Source organism: Rhea americana, unplaced genomic scaffold, assembly GCF_003343005.1.
Source record: "Rhea americana isolate MKP2758 unplaced genomic scaffold, rheAme1 scaffold_55, whole genome shotgun sequence".
Lineage (NCBI taxonomy): Eukaryota > Metazoa > Chordata > Aves > Rheiformes > Rheidae > Rhea > Rhea americana.
In genome coordinates this window covers 4,731,828-4,752,858 of record NW_028186701.1, presented here as the reverse complement: position 1 = coordinate 4,752,858, position 21,031 = coordinate 4,731,828, and the positions used below count along the sequence as shown (strand labels likewise).

Genomic DNA, 21,031 nt, shown 5'->3' with positions numbered 1-21,031 from the left:
AACAGAAGTCAGGGATTTATCAGATCTTAGGAGAAGATCATTAGAATTGGGGATGTTCTAGCAGTATGTTGAGAGAGATCAATGCACAGCTAAACTAGAGTGGGATGGAGAGCTACCTGGTGATCAGGATTGTCTGATGGACTGGGCAGACATAAACTGATATCTCTCTGGCTCACAATCTGAGGAAACACCCAGATCTTGCAGCACAAGTGGCTGGGGCACTTGATGGGAGAGACAAGGTGGCATGGTAGCARCAGGAGAGGGGTCAAAACCCACACGTGGCAGTAAGGGTCTATTGATGTGGCCAGAGAAAAGCCAGAACTGAGCTAGCAGTTGGCAGGATGGTCTTTGGTGTTGATATGAGAAGGCTGGATGGTTGGTGTGTGGTGCTGCTGGGCGAGGGCAAAGGAGACATGCTAGCAGCGGGTAGTGGCAGCACCCTGGGGACAGCTCGGGGTCATCGAACAGCCTTTGATGACCCAGACCATGCTGAGGGCTTGTGTAGTTATGGCACTGGCTTCTTCCTTCGCTTTCAGGTAGCAGGGTCAGTGCGACGGAAATTACTTTTGATCCTCTCCAGGACTGAAACTGCTTTGGGCTGCATGTTTGCTACAGAGCATCTCACCTTGGAAATCATAATTTCCCTTTGGTAGCTGCTTTTATTTCTGTTTTCCGTCCTCCAGCTAACTAGCGTGTAAGAACAGTATTTTCTCTTTATTTGCAGGAGCTAGTATACCTGGAGGTTTGTGCTTGCTTTTTTGTTCCAATGACAAGGTATTAAAGCTGTTTTGTTTGTTATGTTAACAAGTTGTGGTGTTTGTTTTAGTTTAAGGCTTACATTTTCTATAGTTCAGCAAGCAGCTCACTATACTTTATGCAAAATTTTTTAAAAAGTAATCATCTCTCAGTGCTCCGTTTATGTATTTCTCCTTTGATCCTTTATTAAAGGTGCTATTAAACACAAGAAGTTAGATAAAAGAACCTGTATCTCTTTATTGCAAGTGTGTTCAGTGGTATTACTAAGTCAATACTTTTACCTTCCTAAAATAGATTTATGCTTTATTCCAAGCTTAATTTAATTTCCATATTAACATTATTATCTGTAAATATAAAGGGCATGAAGTCTCCCGTTAAGAGAGAGAAATAGATCGAATTGCATGAAATGGTAGCAGATGTTATTTTTCTCCAAGAAATTCATTTAAATGAATTGCATAAAAATCTGCAGAAAGAATTGGGGAACTGAGCCTATGCTTCTTCTGGAAAAATCAGTTTGTGGCAGTTGCATTCTGGAATCATGGTCTATTATAAAATAATTGAAAACTGTAGTTTCTGTAGTAAGTGACTAGTTTTTAAATAGGATTGATTTGCTGGTGAGGGACCCAATAGGCTGAAGCACAATTGAAAGCAAAGTCATTTTTCCTATCTGTAGGAAGTCCTGGCCAGAACTCAGAGACCATTTGCTGTCAGATGACTTTCAAGAGTAAGTCTATCCCTGACAATACAAGAGAAAAATATGACTGCCCCAAGCACTAAGCCACAGCTTTATCAGTAGGTTGAAAACTGTATTTCCATAGTAGGCTTTTTTTCTCCATAAACAAGTAATACAAATCTTTGATGCCATCCACACAGATACTTTCCATAGTGACTTTAGTGTGATGTCACCTCTGCTGAGGTTATCATTCATCATGCTCCAACTTTCCAACACCCACACAATCTCAAAGTGTAGAAAATGCTTTTAATGCCTGAAATGGGTTTTCATAATGCTTCATGCAGCCTGAAAGAGTGTTTGATCTTGGTGTTTTATATAGTCAGCTCTTCCTTTCCCCCAGCACATGGCTGCTAAACATCTCACAAATACAACTGTACCTCCAAGACCTCTTAGAGTGAAAGAAAGAAAGAAGGAAAGAAAGAAGGAAAAAAAGAAGGAAAGAAACAGTCTAGTTGGAGGCCTGTAGCTAGCAGTGTTCCCTAGGGCTCAGTACTGGGTCCAGTCTTGTTCAACTTCATCAGTGACCTGGATRAAGGGGACAGAGTGCCTCCTCAGCAAGTTGGCTGATGATACCAAGCTGGGAGGAGTGGCTGATACACCTGAGGGCTGTGCTGCCAGTCAGAGAGACCTGGACAGGCTGGAGAGCTGGGCAGAGAGGAACCTCCTGAGGTTCAACAAGGGCAAGTGCAGGGTCCTGCACCAAGGGAAAATAACCCCAGGCATCAGGACAAGCTGGGGGCTGACCTTCTGGAGAGCAGCTCTGCAGAGAAGGACCTGGGAGTGCTGGTGGATGACAGATTGACCATGAGCCAGCAATGTGCCCTTGTGGCCAAGAAAGCCAATGGTCTCCTGGGGTGCATTGGGAAGAGTGTTGCCAGCAGGTGGAGGGTGGTGATCCTGCCTCTCTCCTCAGCCCCAGTGAGGCCTCATCTCGAGCACTGTGTCCAGTTGTGGGCTCCCCACTACAAGAGAGACATGGAGCTACTGCAGAGAGGCCAGTGTAGGGCTGTGAAGACGATGGGAGGACTGGAGCATCTGCCCTATGAGGAACAGCTGTGAGAGCTGGGCCTCTTTAGCCTGGGGAAGAGAAGACTGAGAGGGATCTTATCAATATCTACAAATACCATAAGGGAAGGTGTCAAGAGGATGGGGCCAGACTCTTTTCAGTGGTGCCAAGTGACAGAACACGAGACAAAGGGCACAAACTGAAGCACAGGAAGTTTCACCTGAACATGAGGAAAAACTTCTTTCCTGTGGGAGTGATGGAGCACTGGCACAGGTTGCCCAGAGAGGTTGTGGAGTCTACTTCTCTGGAGATATTCAAAGTCCGCCTGGACGCCATCCATTGCAACGCGCTCTAGGTGACCCTGTTTGAGCAGGGGGGTTGGACTAGATGATCTCCAGAAGTCCCTTCGAACCTTACCCACTCTGTGATTCTGTGATTCTGTGAAAAAATGAACAACCTGGTCTGAAGGATATCAAAGAGGGGAAAAAGTTCAAGCAATGCAGATAGGTCCATTTTTTTTCCCTTTCCACCATTTCTCCAGCAATTTAATCTGATGTTTAACCTGAAAGGAAGGTTAAAGGCAGGAGGGCTGTGTGGTTAAGTAGAAGATGGAGGACTGGTTGTCTCTGTCCCCAGGAGGCTTGGGACCCCACCTAGGAGTGCAGAGGAGAAATCCTGTTATCCTTCCCTGTGACCGAATTGCTGCCAGTCTGTGCCCCATCTCTCGCACCCTGACACAGCTCCATTTAATCACTTGAAAGACCTCATCAGCCTAAACGGAAGTGTAGTACACTCCAAGAACATCCACTCTCTCATTGCTAAAACAGATTGATGAGAAATTCTAACTTTCTCTCCTAAGATCACTTTCCATTCTTCTTATCATTACAGACAGACYCAGTCCATAAACTCAGCTGAGTCAGCTTAGCAGACGTAGGCACTTGTCAGGAAAAAGGAAACAGCAGATTTCCTGAAGCTTAGCAGGGCAGATATTCCTCCCATAACCCTGTGAGGTCCTTCAGAGTAGCGTCAGTATGGAAAGTAGGAGCTAGCCCAGAGCAACTGCCCTYCCTAGGGGCAGGAAAGGATGATGAAAAACAGTCTCACAGAGGTAGGATGTGCCAAAGCCTTCCAAACAGCAGCATATCCAAAAGACAACAAGGTAGACAAATAACATATTCCCTGCAACAAAAAGCATACACAGTGGAGAAGTTCCTCAGCAGTAATTTAACAGGGCTCTCTTAACTTCAGATAAACTTCTCAGATCTAGCCCATAAATTTGTTTTTTTTAATACATACTTCTTACTATTTATAAAGGTAGATTTACTTTGGCACTATAAATTGCTTCATAAAAGCCTATAGGAAGAACTACAGTTTTTCAGTATGTCARACTGTAGCTGTTCTTTTGCCTGTTAGGATGAGCCCAGCCACAGATGCAAGTTTTTCACAGGATTGAGATTATTCCAATTTGTAGGCTATAGAAAGGTATATACGGGCTGCAGAGGAGGCGTGATCACGTCTGTGACTCCTGGTACAGAGTTAAGTGTGCCTGTTTCCATCACCTGGGTCTGCTGGAGCTGCCTTTGCCTGATGCAGCCCCATCTGGACATACCTGCCACTCTCCTAGATTCAGTGCTTGAAAGTTGGGGAGGTAGAGGAATTTTGAAGGCTTCCCTGAGGAAGAAAATGCTAATTTTTCTGCAGCTGTATCCGTAATTGTTACAGGGTTGGTGTACAGTTCCCTGGCTTGGTGATTGAGTTAAAGCATGACTAAAGAAAAAAAAATCTACTGAGGACTATGAGAACTATTCAATACAAAAATAGGATGTTCCTGAACCACAGCCCGTGGGAGGCTGGTAGAGTGTCCTGGTGATTATAATAGGCAGTTGTAATACACACCCTTCAGAGTGTTCCCTGGGCATCTTCTATCACCCCTGTCAGAGACTGGTAAGCAAAAAGAAGGACCTTTCCCRTCCTGATGTCCCTTCTTGCACTCTTGCCTTTGCACATGCATGCTCAGTGTGGCCTCAAGCAAGTAAAACAGGCATTTTYAGCTCACTGTGGTTCCTAGCACTGAGATTTTTCCTCATATTCTTCCYCTAAAGCAGAGGGCTGGCTCTCCATCCCCACTGTGTGCAGAAAGGCTGTTAGGTACCTCCACTGACCCTGGGGTGAAAGAAGCCACCAGGGACCTCATTGTTTTCCCCTGGCAGTGGTAACCGCTGGAAGGCTGACTCTCAGGCTCTGCAGTGTGTGGTTTATGGCTCTTGAACACAGTGGGGTAAAATATTTCCTAAGGCCAAGAGGGCTGGTCACCTCCACTTGCGATGGTGTGCCACTGTGTATCTCTATATTGGAGGTGAGGAGCAAATCCCACCTCTAGAGGGAACAGTGTGGGAGAAACTATTTGAGGGGCAATCGCAAGAATGTACTCTTTCCACAGACACTTCAAATGGACTTTCCTATAGGGAGTGGGGAAGGATTTCCCAGTCCCACTACTGAGATTTGTAAAGCCATCAAGAGCCTGCTATGGGTGACAGTAGTGAAAAACCTGTCAACCCAACATCTGGTAAATGCAGCTTACACTTGTCCCAGTTGCTCACTGTTATAGGAAAAGGATTGGCTACGAGAGTATCATTCAAGTTCCCTTAAGGCCACAGCTGGAGAAAATACCTTGTCATCCGTGATACTCTGAAAGTGCAGTGGATCAACTCGGGACACTTCAGCCCTTCAGAGTATGTAAGACACTAGCTGGCGGGGGTTGTTGCGTGGCAGTGGTAGCATACAAAGGCATAAGAGGTTAGAGATGCAGTTTTTGTTTCTAAAAAGTGATATATTGTAGTAGCTCTGTCTACAAATACATGAGATARTGTGAAATTGCAAATTATCATTTATTTTCCCAAAGCTCTTTGAACATAGACCACGAAACTTTGGAGCKTTGCAGAGGTTTAAAAGGCATTTATTATATGTGCAAATAAAGATACATCTTTAGCACCTTGTCTCATACTCAGAACAGATAACCTCAACTTTGAGGCTGACCCCTTGCCTTTCCTTCCAAAAGCACCTCCTTCCCTAATGGCATATTCTCTTTGTTCACATTTTAAAACTGAAGTGTTTAACAGTGGTCAGAGCCCCGCAGAAGCAGCCATTCAGCAATGGAGCATTTCAATCATAAGCAGAAAGCAATAAACAGACTTAAGGATTTGGATAGAGAGGAATAGACCAAAGGAAAGAAAAAAAMCCTTTAGTATAATTGAAAACAAGTTTATTGCTTTCTTCTCCTTGAAACTGGATTATTACATTTCAGAAACAACATTTTCAGACCCATTTCTCATGGTATTTTTCAGTCTCYGGACTAGGAAATATGCCTCCACTTCAAGGTAAAATTTGGAGGCAATATATATCCCATTCTAAAGGAGACAGAAATTAATTCTTCTTGTTGTCTGATTCCTGTCTGCATCCATATGGGATGCAGATCAGTTTTCTCAATTAAAACTTAATGCCCAGCATCTGATTTCCAAAATCTTCTCAGTCCCTCAAAAATTGAGCTCAAAAGACCTCATCTAGTAAAAGCTTGGCCTTAAAATTATGAGTGTTTCCACTGACTTCAGCAGAACTCCCATATGCTCAACATTAATCAGTGACTTCTGTGATTTGTTGCATTAAAGCTTTCATGTACTTACCATGGTTTGGTGCCACTACATGCCCCTGAAAATTAGAAATCACTCTCAAGTGGAGATGTGGGAGAATCAGTCTTTAGCCAGACCTGTAATGGAGGAATATAATGTTCTCAAAGTCAGTGGTGCTATGTGGATTTATCAGACTTTTTCTGATTATAGGTTGTATGCATACATGCATCAATGACTTAACTTTTAACTCCAAATAATACAGTAATACAGCATCCTTACCCCCCCCCAAAAAAAAAAAGAGAGAGAGAGAGAGAGAGAGAGAGATTCCCAAGTCCTTGAGTGTTTGTTCAAGCCAGGAAGCTCAGCGGGGTGCAAGAACACATCAAAACCTCTCATCCACTGACAGTAGGAGCAGAAAGCCCTGCTATATGGCCATTCCTGCCCAGACCTCTGTCCCAGCCTTAACTGTCCTCCTTCCTCTGTTAAGATTTGGCCTGCTAGTCCCTAGAAGGAGTTGGAGATTGATGAAAAGATCCTATATGCCACTGAAGGTTGGAAAAGATGGAAAAAGCAACTCTTTTCTCCACTCCCAGCTCCCTGAATGTGTAAAACTCCTTTCAACCTCTCTCTACCACCACAGTCCCTCTGAAACACCTTTCAAGGTTTTGCAAACATAAGCCTTTCCTTTCCCTGAAATCTTACTGACCCATCTTTGCCCTAGGCATAACCTCCCAAAGCCCACTCACTCTCTCCTAGGTCTCCTACACCCTCTTCCCTGTCCTCCCAGATCTYTATTTCATTTCATCATTGGCATCAAATTGCATTTCTCCTACCCTGTGGCTGGATTGGGCAGAATCTGGTATTTGGGCTACCTGAGAAAAAAGTGCTGTACAAATATTTCATTTTTTCTGGTTTACAATCTAACCAGCTCTGCTTTGAGGTTAGAGCTTGGAATAAAAATCTCRCAGTGCTCAGTGTAGTCCTCAGTGAAAGGCAATTTCTGCTCCTGATTGGAAAGCGAAAATTCAGTATAGCCTCCACGTGAACCTATAAATCAGCACARACTTAGAGAGGAGGTTTAGAGACCATTCAATCCACCTAGTTGCTGAGATAGATTAACGTGTGATTTTACAACATTTCCAAACAAGATGAGGTTCCTCTGTTTTGCCCATGAATCATAGAATCACAGAATCAGTAAGGTTGGAAGGGACCTCTGGAGATCATCTAGTCCAACCCCCCTGCTCAGCAGGGTCACCTAGAGCATTTTAGACAGGGTTGCATCCAGGCGGGCCTTGAATATCTCCAGAGAAGGAGACTCCACAACCTCTCTGGGCAACCTGTGCCAGTGCTCCGTCACTCTCACAGGGAAGAAATTCCCACTCACGGTCAGGTGGAACTTCCCGTGCTTCAATTTCTGCCCATTGCCTCTTGTCCWGTCACATGGGACAACTGAAAAGAGTCTGGCCCCGTCCCCTTGGCACCCTCCCTCCAGGTACTTGCATACATTGATAAGATCCCCCTCAGGCTTCTTTTCCCCAGGCTAAAGAGGCCCAGCTCTCGCAGCCGTTCCTCATAGGGCAGATGCTCCAGTCCTCTCATCATCTTCATAGCCCTACACTGGTCTCTCTTCAGTAGCTCCATGTCTCTCTTGTAGTGGGGAGCCCACAACTGGACACAGGACTCCAGATGAGGTCTCACTAGGGCTGAGTAGAGGGGCAGGATCACCTCCCTCCACCTGCTGGCAACAYTCTTCCCAATGYACCCCAGSAGACCATTGGCYTTCTTGGCCACAAGGGCACATTGCTGGCTCAYGGTCAAYYTGTCATCCACCAGCACTCCCAGGTCTTTCTCYGCAGAGCTGCWCTCCAGAAGGTCAGCCCCCAGCTTGTACTGGTGCATGGGGTTACTTTTCCCTTGGTGCAGGACCCTGCACTTGCCCTTGTTGAACCTCAGGAGGTTCCTCTCTGCCCAGCTCTCCAGCCTGTCCAGGTCTCTCTGACTGGCAGCACAGCCCTCAGGTGTATCAGCCAYKCCTCCCAGCTTGGTATCATCAGCCAACTTGCTGAGGAGGCACTCTGTCCCCTCATCYMGGTCATTGATGAAGAAGTTGAACAGGATGGGATGAGCCTCTTTCTTACCCAGCTTCAGTGGTAACACAAAGTCCCGAACTGGTGAAAGCTGCTGCTGAAGGAATGGCCTTATGCCAGTTTGTACCATCTGAGACTAGCTCTGTCCAGTATAYATATTAGTAATTATAGTGCAGGGTGCAGGGTGTACATCTGACAAACTGAGCTGTGGCATAATCAATAAACTTAATTACCTATCACAGCCTGCCCACATAGTACACAATTTTAATTCAATTATAACTTCCAAAAAATGATACATAGCAGAGCAGATATATTTATCACTGAGGTCTAAATCAGCTGTGCGTGTCAAGGCTGACACTTAAAAATGAATACGTTTATAGTTTCCGGAGCCCAAAGAAACCCACATAAAAAAAGCACATTCTTTTTTCTCAAAATAACTAAAAATGSTCTGTCACTGATGGAGGATTTTCTGTCCAGAAAATGAGTCCAGAACCACAATAAGCAGCACATTGCTTTCCTAGAGCCTTGACAGCATTAAAATTGACTCTCCCTTATACGCACAGTGGTGGGGAGAATTGCAGGATTGTCTCTAACGAAATGGTCGACAGAAAAGCCCGGCCTCTSAGATGCAGAAAGTGAGGAAGTGATGGTCTGAGTCTCCCTACTCAGTGGGTTCAGAAACAGCCCTCAGCCTGCCTAGCACAATATTAAAAAACTACAAACCCTGATCAAAGCCAGCCCAAGTCCAAAAATCTTTGTGCATGTGCTCTCACCTGAAAATTTCTGTTTTTCATCTTTAGAGTTCTCTTTCATCTATACACCCGCCCCTGGAGGCAGGAAAGCTTCAACAGCTGCCCCAACTCTTAGTGTTCATGTAGCCTTTCCCATGAGGTGTGATTTAGGCAGTCCTGACCCTTTTCTTTCCCTGGCTGTTTCTCACCAACATCAGGAACAGCTTTTCCCATATTCTGCATGACCTGRGATGTGGGTGGAAATAAGAGGGCTAGGGTGCTCTTGCTCTAAATATGTCTTTCCTATGACAAATACACAGGGATGTTATACCTAGAGGAATTAAAAATGACTAGCTGGCAAGGAATATTATGCTAATAGTAGAAAATTAATCAGYCACAACAGCCAGGGGATTCACTTCAGAGCTCAAAACCAACGGGGTGTCCTGGTCACTAAGTCGAGTCCTTTGCAATTGTAGGCACCATGTCTTATAATCATACTTACAAATGTATTCATGGCCTATTCATAGCCTTTTATTCTTGTGCAAGTGCTATCCTTCAGCATAACAGCTGTTTTCCTTCCCTAGTGTCTACCCCCCAATATGTTTATAGGCAGCAATCAGATCCTTTGTTTTGCTAGCTTTAACAAGGCGAGCTCCTCCTCTTTCTTGTAAGTGAGGCTGCCGTTCCTCATAATGCATCCTTGTGTCTGTTCCAGCTGATTTTATCTTTCATGGATATGGAAGACCAGGTTGGTACAGGCAGATGAGGTCTTACTAGAGCCTTCTGCACTAGCATAGATCTTTCTCTCGTGGAAAATACCTGGACTCTGAACTGCTGAATTTCACAACTGCACTAGGCCAATTACAGTTACCATTAAGACAAGATTGACAGAAATCAGCTCATGCCATATCTATGGACACTTTCCACCCAAGCCCCTCTCCAGGTCTTTCCAGAGGTTGGTTGAGATGCAGTCTTGCAAGGCTAGGCTAATGCTCAAATTAAACAATGTCACATTGCTTCCTTCTTCACTCTTAGTTTAGATAATGTCTATTTTAAAATCCATTTGGGCTTCTTGGTCTGGAATTACCCTAGGATTGCTATTGGCTCTTAGTTGCTGGCCCTGATTCTTGCGTGTCTCTCTTGAGCTGGTGACTGCAGTATTGAATCCACCTGAGCCTGCAGCCATCCTGGAAGCAAGAGAAGTGTCTTTTCTGTGTCAGACAAGAATATCTTATTTTTTCCTGTTTGCACTCTCTCCTGACCTCAGCTGTCACAGACAGGAACCACGGTATCCCCTGCAGTCACTTCAGCTGGAGTCCTTTGGATAGCACTTCTGAGAAACTCAGTCCAAAGAGCCAGGAGCTGGGACAGCCAGAGGGCCCCTGAATAAATGAAGCTGAGAGAGGATCATTCCCTAAAATCTCCTATCTCTCTCCTACAGAAATGCCAAACACCTGGCCACTTGGCTCACTGTGTTAAGGTTTATGTGTCTTAGTAAATTGGCCTCTTCTTCACCAGTGGAAAAAAACCTGTACTCTTACTTTGAATATCAGCTGTGGCTGTAGATGTCAAGTCAGTCTGTAGAATTAAAACAAGCCACTAGGGCAAGATATAATTTTTCTTTTTCCCCATTCTGTTAATTCTGACATGTAAACAGGCATGAAAGCTACAGATTGTCTTAGCTTCACTAGGGGGTTACTTCAGCAGTACGACCCATATTGCCTTATGTCAGGAAACAGTATATACCTTTCTCTCCTTTGCAAATCCTCTGCTTCTGCAGGACATAAGCCRTCATTAAAAAAAGAGACTTTTTAGCCTTCCTGATTACATATTAACCCCCAAAACGTGAACAGAGCATAACTGATGCTGTGCAGGCTTCCTGCCGCTCCTGGCAGCCTGAAACAGTGGCTCTGAGATGTGTGAATTTTGCTTCCCTTGTTAATGGAACGGCAGCATTAACACTAATAGTGATAGCCCCAAGCTTGCCAGCACTAGCAATTTCACTTTATCAGGAGGGGTGTGAGTAGAAGAGGAGCTGGAGGCTAACGGTGGCTAGGGAAGGAGTAAGGAGTTGTCACGAGGAAGGCAATGCAAAGGAAAGAAAGACAAAGTGATGCAAAGACAAGCAGATATGAGAGAAGCAGTGAGGGGAGGAGGAGAGAAAGAAACAAAGGACAGAAATGGCTGTGCTTGTATCGGAACACCAGCTCTTCATCACATGAGACCTGAATATGACTTAACTACCTTTGTTATTAGGCACAGAAGGCCAAATCACTGATTTCCAGCTCAGCCGGTGATGCGAAAGGGCAGGCATGCACAAGAAAGGCTGATGACAGTGGGTCCTGCACCAGTTGCCCACCTGTACCATGCCCCCACATGGCAGGGCTGTCAAGGGGAATGAAACAGTGACTGGTGTCTCAGAGCTCTACTTTGCCCCCACTTCTCTTGCCTGGCTCCACAAGGGGATCTCCATCCAGAGGAGCTGGGCCAATTCTCTTCAGGCTTGTCGTGGTGCTGCTGTCAGAATTGCGGGGCCAAGCCAGCTCCCAGACCATGCCAGCTCCCCAGGAACTGCTCACATACAGCCACTGGAGAGGCTCTAGAGCTGAAGATCAGTTGTTGCATGGTTATTCTGCCCACCAGGTAATTTTAACCCTTTGTCCTCCTTTCCTTTGACACCAGTGGGAACATGGTTGCACATCCAAGGTCAGGATGCAGTCTGATATTTATGAAATAACCAACAGACAGCATTTGGACCCTCTGAAACTTCATCTGGTACCTGGATCTGCTGGTTCAAGCTCAGGGGCTTCTCCACTCTTTGTTAGCCAGGACCAATACGCTCTGTGCAGACTAAGATTTAGTTGGTCCTTTTCAGCTACTCTATAATCTAATCCTCTATAGCCCCTAAAAAGAAGTAAAGACGGAACAGACAAGGAAATCCAGAGAAAGCTTCTAGATTGCCCCTTTTTTCATTTACTTGTCTTTCATCTGTGGCAGGTAGCAATGAAAGAGATGAAATCTAGGGGAAGATCTCATTGGTGACTGACGAGGTGAGAGAAGGTAATCCTTTCCTGTGTCCTTTGACCAGCAGAAAGAGGGTAAGAGAAGGAGGTAGATCAAGGTGAAGGTCTAGGAAATGCTTTTTGTCAGTTATCCACAGGTAACTGATCTAGTAGCTAGTCAAACTGTTGGGGGAAATTAACCAGGTTTAAGGAAATAATGCAAAAGAGACTTGCAAATAAAACCAACCTGACACTTTTGCTTTCAGATGCAAGGGTGTATTTATGGTGATTATGGTGGATGAGCAATGAATGTTCAGTTTTTTATATTTTCTCTCCTGACATCTATTCTGATTTGCAAATGATAGGCCAGCACTCTACTGATTATAGGATTATGTGACTAACTTCCAACAGAAAAAGCGAAATCTGCTTTTTTTTCTTTCTTTTTTCCTTTCTGCTTGAGATGGAAGCAAAGTCACCAGCTGAAGATCTGGCATCAGGGCTCTATCTTAGAATCTTAGAATTGGTAAAGTTGGAAGGGACCTCTGGAGATCATCTAGTCCAATCCCAAAAGAGTGGCCTTACAGGGATCAAACCCACAACCTTGGCATTATTAGCACCACACTCTAACCAGCTGAGCTAAACCTAACCCCTCTAGTTTATTTTCCGATGAATATTGAGAATTCTGGGCAAATTCAGCATGGTCCATCACATTCAGCTCTTTAGCCTGTGAGACTTAGCAAGGCTCAAAGCACTGAGGGAATAGAGGAGAATGCTGGAATTATTAATGCCAGCAGCATTATATAGTGCTGGTACCTACCTTCCGGGAATATTAGGAAACATTGCTGACAGGCAGTACGGTTTTATTTATTTTTCACTGCTCAGTCTGTTTCCAAATTGCACAAATTCCACCTGTTAGGGCTGAGATGTAAGGCAGGATGATCCAGGGAATGATGGGGRAGGAATTTGCTTGTATGCAGATATCCTACATAAGGCATGTGCCTCACTGCGATGTCCTATGTGAGTCCTGATCCTATGCACGACAAGCATCTGCTGAGTATTTGATATGTCTGCATCCTGCTGCAGAAGGATATGCATCATTTCAGAAATCCCCTGGAGGTCTTGAAGTCAGTCTTGCCCTTGTCTCTGACCCTGCACAGTCATTACCCAGTCACCTATATTTCACTGTACTTCCCCATAAAACAACTCTTAATAACATTTTGAGTGTCACAGCTGTGTTTTGGGTCTAAACTCAATGATATTGAGAATATATGTTGTGATCATATGATAATAACAACTGCTATCTGTGCCGTGGGTCTGGCTAACACAGTTAGGGTTGGACGCAGGACCAGAGCATGGGGCCTTTAGACAGGTAACACATGCAGTGCCACAGTCCCAGGGGTGAAGGAACTGGGGCCACGTGGGATTCCTAAAGTGGGAAAGCACAGGAGAGGCTGTGGGGGCTGTGAGGCAGAGCAGAAGGGGGAGCTACCAGCCTTCCTAGCCCTTCTGATAAATCCTTGCCAAATATTCAACTTCTTCATGAGCCCAACACAGTGGTCAGGGTTCGTGCAGTTCCTGGAGAACTAAATGTTCCAGGTAAGTACTATTATTAGGTGTCCTGCAAGGAGAGTAGCAGAACAAGCAAGCACCCAGCTTTGTAACCTACAGATGTTGAATTCGAAAAGCCAGGACAGAACGGCAGACTTCTCAGGAAATGAAAGGGACTGGGAAAAGAAGATGCTCTTTCTGCAGACACAGAAGCTGCACTAACAAAGACATGCATATGGAGTGGGCAGAGACGCAGGGTAACAGCACAGTTTGAGCTCTGCTGCAAACCATATTTAGTGGTCTARCTTTTAAATCTGCAGAGAGCAGCCCACAGAGGTAGCAAAGACTACCAATGAAAGAGAAATGCCCTGGGATGCAGTAGAGCTGTCTTGCATTTGAAAAGAGGCAGTTGGATGCAGAAAGAATCACACCTGGAGAATCAGAAATGGTGCATAGACTGCAGTGAACAGGGAGTTATTATTCATGTTTCTCATAACATCAGTTTGGAGTTTCCCCTGAAGCAAGAGGGAGGGGATCTAATGCCTGCACAAACCTGTGCTTTTTCACCCATCACTCCGCTAGCTGTAGAACTCTTTGCCACAGGAAACAGTGGAGGCCAAGAGCATTAACGGGCTCAAAACCTGATCAGACAAGTTCATGAACAACAGATCCACCAGTGGCTAWTAAACATGGCGATCTAGGCATGATCTGCTCCATAAGTCCTTGAAGCACAGACGTCTGGAGGCTGGAAAGCTCTGTTAATGGAATAATCCCTTTCTATATGTCCTATGCTGAATAGTATTTAGTAGGACAAGCCATGATCTTTGTTCTGGAAGTGTGTCAGCACGAGAAAGGGTGAGGAGGACAAGGTGGAGAGTAATATTGCCAGGCTGGCATGCACCACTGCTCCTGTGCACCCTAGGGTGGCTCCTCCTCTGCTCTATACTACAACAGAGGATGTCTCCACTAATCCAGGACTCCCTGATACAGCTCGTCTGCCCTGAGTTCGCATTTATTACAGCTGAGAATCTGGCCCCTGGTAGGAGGATTTGGGGTGAGATTGAGGGATGTTGCTTTGGTGCCTGGAAGAGAACTTAAGTGAAGTAAGACCAAGTAAAGGATCCAGACATCCCCTGCCCTAGGTCTGACCTTCACTCAGCCCCTGCTTTTGGCCCTGAATGTTCCCTGCATATCCCCTAGGATATCACTGACCCTACTCTCTCAAGCTAAATGTCTGGAAGTTGGCTCCCACATAAGCTGTGGCATAATCTAGGGATACAGTTCGGCCCCAGAGGAGCACAGTCTGATGGGTATGCTGCAAATGAGGATGGCTGGGTAGTTTCCCCAGATCCCAGCAGGACCCAGAGAAATTAGAGAAATGATGCCCTCCCCCCAGCAAGCCTCCTATGGCGGCGTACAGCTGCTGCCGCCGGCTCAGCTGCTGCCCAGACAGCAGGCAGAAAAATCTGCAGGCGCGGGGGAAAGGGAGGGGAAGGTCTCGCCCCTCCTGGCACCCCACACATCCCAGGAGCATGGCGTGCGCTGCCACYGTTGCTTGCATTTGAAACCAGGACRGGGAGGGAGAAGTGCAAGGCTCCCCTGCTCTGCCTGAAAGCCTTGCCGGCCTCCTACCCARCTGCCAGAGGTTCACCATCTCCCCAAGCTGGGCATAATTACGCTCACATTGAGTAACCCTGTCCATCTGTAGCACCGAAGAGCTAAGCCACAGGCCCATCTTCCAGGTGCCTGGTGCTGTACGAACACAGAGCTGAAACAGAGTCACTGCGACAGAGCGCAGACATCTCTGTCTCCTTCATGCTCTCAGGGTGTATCCCAGGGGACTGACTTTGCCTAATGACAGAGAACAATAATTACTACTTGCTTAATCAGGACTGTTCTAAGATAAATTCTATTTAATGAGGATCCATTTTGCGTGTGYCAGGTAATTAAAGGATGCTTAAACAGGAAAAAGAGGTGTGGGATTCTGAACATTGGTCTCTGGAGGGATGTTGCAAAATAAAGACAAGGTGTATATTTTGCTGAATGTTTCCATCAGACAGAAGGATAAAATATAAGTCCCTGTACAATTCATGTCACTCCACCTTTCCTGAGATGGTGCTCTGTGTCTACATGCATGTATGGGCAGTCACATCAGCCAGCCAAACCTAGGCTCTGTAGGAGCCCTACATGCCTCACTTAGCATGGAGTGGTGAAAGCCAGTGCAATGACCAGAAAAACACGCAGCCCACCATTTGCATACACCAGGGATTGCTGTGCAAATCAGAGAGGGGATGAAATAACTGTGAATTGAGGGATTATCTCACTAAACAAGACAAGCAAAGAAAAAAAGAGAAGYCATTTCCAGTTTCATTATTCTTAATACCAAATTCACCATTGTGCTTTCCTTGTTCTTGCCTTTTCTTCTTCTCCACAGTATAGCATGCCTTAGCAGGTAAGCAATGACTGATTTTGGAGGAGGAAGAGATGCTCACTTTGGGACAAGCCTCCAAGACTTGTGTGCACAGCATGGCATCTGCAATATAAAATACCCTTCCCTGCTGAAGCCAGTAACGGTAGCTAGCGACAGAGGAAGAGAGAAATTTCAAGAAAGGCAATGGCTTAAAAATTATGCAAATAAAAATTACAAGCTCAGATTTCACTTATCCTTGGAGTCCTCCCATCCTCTCCTGACAACACTATTCTCCTGAGCTTTGTCCAGAAGCAACATTTTAAAACCCCAGAAATAAACACGTGGGAATGAAGAATAGCTCAAATAATTTTAATTCCACTCAGTTCACACTCCTCAGCAATCCAAGAGGCTTTCTCCCACCAGCAGTAAATATCTTTGGAGGGAGTTTCTACCAGTCATCTCAGGTATTTGTAGCTGAGGGAGATGATCGAGACCTTTGGAAGTGACTGTTGTTCTCTGTTAACACTACAAGGGAACCAGAATGACTATTTAGATTAGACACCCAGAGAGATTCATCTCACATAACTTTAAAAGCCTATATCCTAATGATCACAGTCTAGACTCTCTCCATAGTCAGTGGAGAAAAAGCTGCTTCTAGATGTGATTCACTGGATCTCTTTTAGACATATTTTTTAGGATGAGATGTGCTTACGCATTGGAAATCCCTGTTTCTCCTCACTGCCTATAAAAGAGTCAGTATGACTAGCTCAAAAGTTGACGTCTGCACTGTAGGAATCTAAATTTGGGGAGATGAATCTCATTTCCAACTTTCAGAGCTGAAGTTAGGTAATATTAATTCCACTGTGGGYATGTGCTAAATATTTGAATAGATATTATTTTTTTTATTCCTCTCTCCTTGCAAGACAACATCAGTAGGGTTATCTGTGGGAAGAGGAAACACAGTGTGTCATTAAAATCAGAAAATATCTAAATTTCATCCTTGTTTCTAGCACAATTACCATGTGAACTACAACAGATTCTTAACCTGTATGCTTTTAAGTTTTACCATTATTTGATTTTCAGATGTTAGCATACATTTTAATTCAAGAGAATGTATAGCTTTTTGGCACTTCCCTATTTGGTTTTCTTCTCATAACATTTTTATGTGACTATATAATTTTGTGTCCAGATTCATTAAGTTTTGAGTATTTTGGTCTTTTTTCACCTGCTTCTAGGAAATGATGTACACTTCCTTCATAAATCCTAACTCTCAAGTCTGAAGAACTTCACTAGTCTTTAATGTCAGAACAATACTCCTCCACATTTGCTAGTTGTGAGAAAAGTATATCTTATTTTCTCTCTCTTCTAATTTTCTTATTTTTATTGATTCTTAAGCTCTTTGCTGATGTGTAGGGCAGTATGTTCTGTTCTGGAAGACTTGGGAACATATGCTTTCTAGAGAAAAGACTTTTATAATCTCTTGTGTGTGAAATTATGCTACTGGGTAGTTTGACACCTATTTCTGCTTGACTCACAGTTTCTTCCGGGAGAAGTTCCTTCACTTTGGAAACTTGGGAGAGAACCACTCAGGGCAGCTACAGCTTTCAAAGATACAAACATTCACCCATACTGAAAAATATTACAGATTTCTTCTTAGTGCTAAATGTTGATTAAAAATTTGATGGATGAAGCTTAGAATCCACTAGAAATGATCCTTATGTGAGGAGGGTTGTCATCATATCCAAATTATTCTGTATAACAGTCTATAAATTTTCAGTGGGGGCAAACATCCTTCCAAGCACCAGCAGTAAGTTCGTCACCTCTGAACAAAGGAGTGAGGCAGCACTAACAGCTCCCCCGAGGAGTTCACAACTCGTAGTTCCAGCAAAAGAGTGGAGGTGCCTGCAGTGAGAGTGCGCTGAACGGGGAGGGAAGGCACTGGGAAATCTTGCCGAGGTCACGGCTGCAAGCTGAATGCTTGAGAGCGTTTGAAGAGCTCGTGACAGTCTTTGAAATGAATAGGAGTATTTTTCTAAAGAATGCACACGAAAGAGCCACAAACATGGAGAAAGTGTAGAACATGCTCCCACAAAGACTAAATTTAAAAGATGTGCTTAGCAGGGAACACATGCATAGCATATGGATGCAGCTGACGGAAGAGCTGTTGGACTCTATTCAAGATACCACTCACATAGCAGATGAACCGTCATAAATTTAAGCTACACATGTCATATCCTTAACACTAAGGTTCCCTCTAGTCATGTGTGAATGCAGTTCAGTTGTTGGATTCTGGCTTGCTCTCTAACTTAGTTGTTCCCTGAGTGCATAAGCATGGTGGGCAGGACGCACAACATAGATACTCAGCTGTTTGTTACCTTTCATGAGTTATTAGTGTGTGGACTTTTTCTAGCCCCTACTTTGGCATTTTTTAGTCCACACATTTGCTGCCTAATGGTGTTGCAGTCTGTCCTTCAATTTTTCAGCTGTTCACTGATTGACAGGCCACCTTCTTTAACATTTTCTTTGATACATTTTCTCATATTAAGTTAAGCTCCTTGAGCTGATTAAAAGCTTTCCAAGATTATATCATTGCCAAGCCTTCTACATGCACGCATGCATGCACAGTCAAAGACAATAATTCTGAACAGAAAGATAAATAATAAAAGCTATTCTGGCTCTCTCCAATTAGGATGCTTGTAACGAAGTCTCTCTCTTCTGGCCAAATTTTTATATTACTGAGCCAGTCCGTGTCTCTGATGGATATATAAGAATGCCAGCTTATTATTCACTGGCAATTACTTTCAAAGTCTTTTAATGTAGAAGTTATAATATACTAACACAACCGGTAAAGCGGGTAAACATTTACTGAGCAAAAAAATCAAATATTCTTTCATTTCTATGCAGTATGGGGTTATAAGAAATTCCTAGCAGTTGCTCACAAGGAATTAAAGTTTAAGATTTGCACTATCCTTTTGGAATCTGATTTGATAAGCAGTTGCCGGTCGTCCATTAATTTGAATCCAAGATTCCCTCTGTGTTAGACTAGTGCTGGAGAAATCATAAGCTTCCATTCCAAAATGTGCTTTATCACATATTTGTGCTGCTCCCTTTGCAGGTCTTTTTGACTTAAGGCAATAGCAGCATGGTACGTAAGCACCAATTACGTTTTTGTAATCCACACAATAAAACAGCGAGAGAAAGACTGAATGACCTTAGACCTTAGTAGGATCAGAAAAAAAGTCAGACTTAGATATTCAGTGGAAGGATTTTTAGAGATTTCTTCATGGATGTTTTTGATTTCTTGGTAGCAATGGCTTTTAGTATTGTGCCTAGTACTCAGATTATGTGGATGTTCAAATCTGGAGCTAAATYTTCTGCATTTCAGATGTCTTTATCTCTAATGGATCTAAATGAAATGAAAATTCAAACACTTTCTCTCTTTCTTTAAAGTCAGGTCTAGGCAGAATAATGATATTTCTCACTAATGGATCTATATTATGGTAGCAGCCGGTGATACCACTCTGTGATGGCAGTTTCTTTCAGATTTGGGGCTGTATGGTAGAAACACAGATGCAGAGGCATCTGTGATATGATTTAGAGGATAACCTGCTGTTTGATGAGGCTGTAACTGGTGCAGGATTTGGAAGTTTCTTTGGTGGCAGGTTTTGTTGCTATTATTACTGCTACTGACTTGTGGCAAAGAGTTAATGAAGGAAATGGCATAAGTATGAAAGGAAGTAAGTGGAAAGAATAGGACAGGAAAATTATCATCTAGGCAACTAAGGAAAGCAGTTTTTTTATATATATACTAAGCAGAGGTGAGTATTAGTACTTCTGTGTATTTGGGGATTTCCCCAAACCTAAAAAGGAAAAGGACAGAATAGGCTGGGACCATTCTACAAAGGAAATCATGGTTAGTATTATACTTTGTTAATGTAAATACAAATGGTGAAGCTAAGAAATGAAAGGCCCTGAAAGTGGAGGTGAGAAATTTTGACTGAATCATGGAATGCACTTGAAGCGCAATGTGATCAGGGGTAAGTCAGAAAGATGAGCAGAATAGCTACATTTTAGATAAAATCCAGGGAGCTAAAATTACAATAATGAAAAGYGATGAGTAAGAAAATATCAATGACAAAGAAAAAGAGTTTCTGGACAAGTATTTTAGGTATGGAAATGCCATAATTGAGAGATGATGTGGGAGGACTAAGTCAAAAACCACTTGTCTCTAAAGATGGAGAAAGACAGAAAGAAGGCAGAGCTTCATGTAGAGGAAAATCAAGATTTGGTTTTAGTCATCCTGAGTTTAAGATTGTAGTTATGTAGTAAAGTCAGAAAGAAAATTAGAGGCATGACTTTCACCAGAGGTCTTGCAAAGTGCACCTGAAATTTCTCAGCCCAAAGTAACTGAAGACTTGAAAGGCTTGAGACCATAGGAGACATGGCACAAAAGGTTAAGTCCTTGTTGGGCTCTTGCAAGCTGCCAGAAGTATGAAGGAACCACAATGAGGTGAAGGAAAGTAGAAAATCAGTAAAGAACTTTGTCATAAAACCCAAACAAGAACAAAATAGTAGAGAGATTTGAAAAGCAAGAGGGAAGGAGATGTAGTATACATCTTGAGGAACTGTATTGGTCCACATCTAGCTGACAACAAAGTTTGTGTTTTCATCATATTTATAGAGACTGCAGCTCAAGAATYCTTATTTTATTCTCAGTTAAAGACCAAGATGTGCCTATGTAAGATTCACAATGGTTCTATCTGCCTGGAATTTTAGGCTTGTGAGCCCATAATAAAAATGAAAACACATTAAATTTTCTACGCAGCCAGAATGCTCTTCATTTTTTTCCTGTAGTTTAAATTTAAATTTATGTTTCTAAATTTACACATTCAAAAACTTCTTCTGAAACCTGTTTAGAATTTGGATGTCTCTTTTTATCACATTTCACTTAATTGCAACTACTTCTGTAATGAAAGCATCACCCCTACAGCTACTCGATGTCAAAGGACAAAAAATAAACAAATTGCTTGAAAGAACGCTGAAGCCACATTCATACGCTGCATTTGAGCCGCTGACATTTTCTAGATAACAYGAAGAGATGTCAGAACACTGGCTGTTAAAACAGTCTATGT

At 43.6% G+C, this 21,031-nt stretch overlaps 1 protein-coding gene across 1 annotated transcript in view; it reads left to right on the top strand.

Annotated features, from left to right (window-relative positions):
* The first annotated feature begins 341 nt into the window (after positions 1–341).
* The window catches only part of SPACA1 (sperm acrosome associated 1), a 51,640-nt gene continuing 30,950 nt past the window's right edge, over positions 342–21,031 (top strand). Inside the window, exon 1 of the mRNA XM_085318705.1 lies at positions 342–501. Coding sequence (XP_085174831.1) covers positions 342–501 — 160 coding nt within the window. The remainder of the gene's footprint in view (positions 502–21,031) is intronic.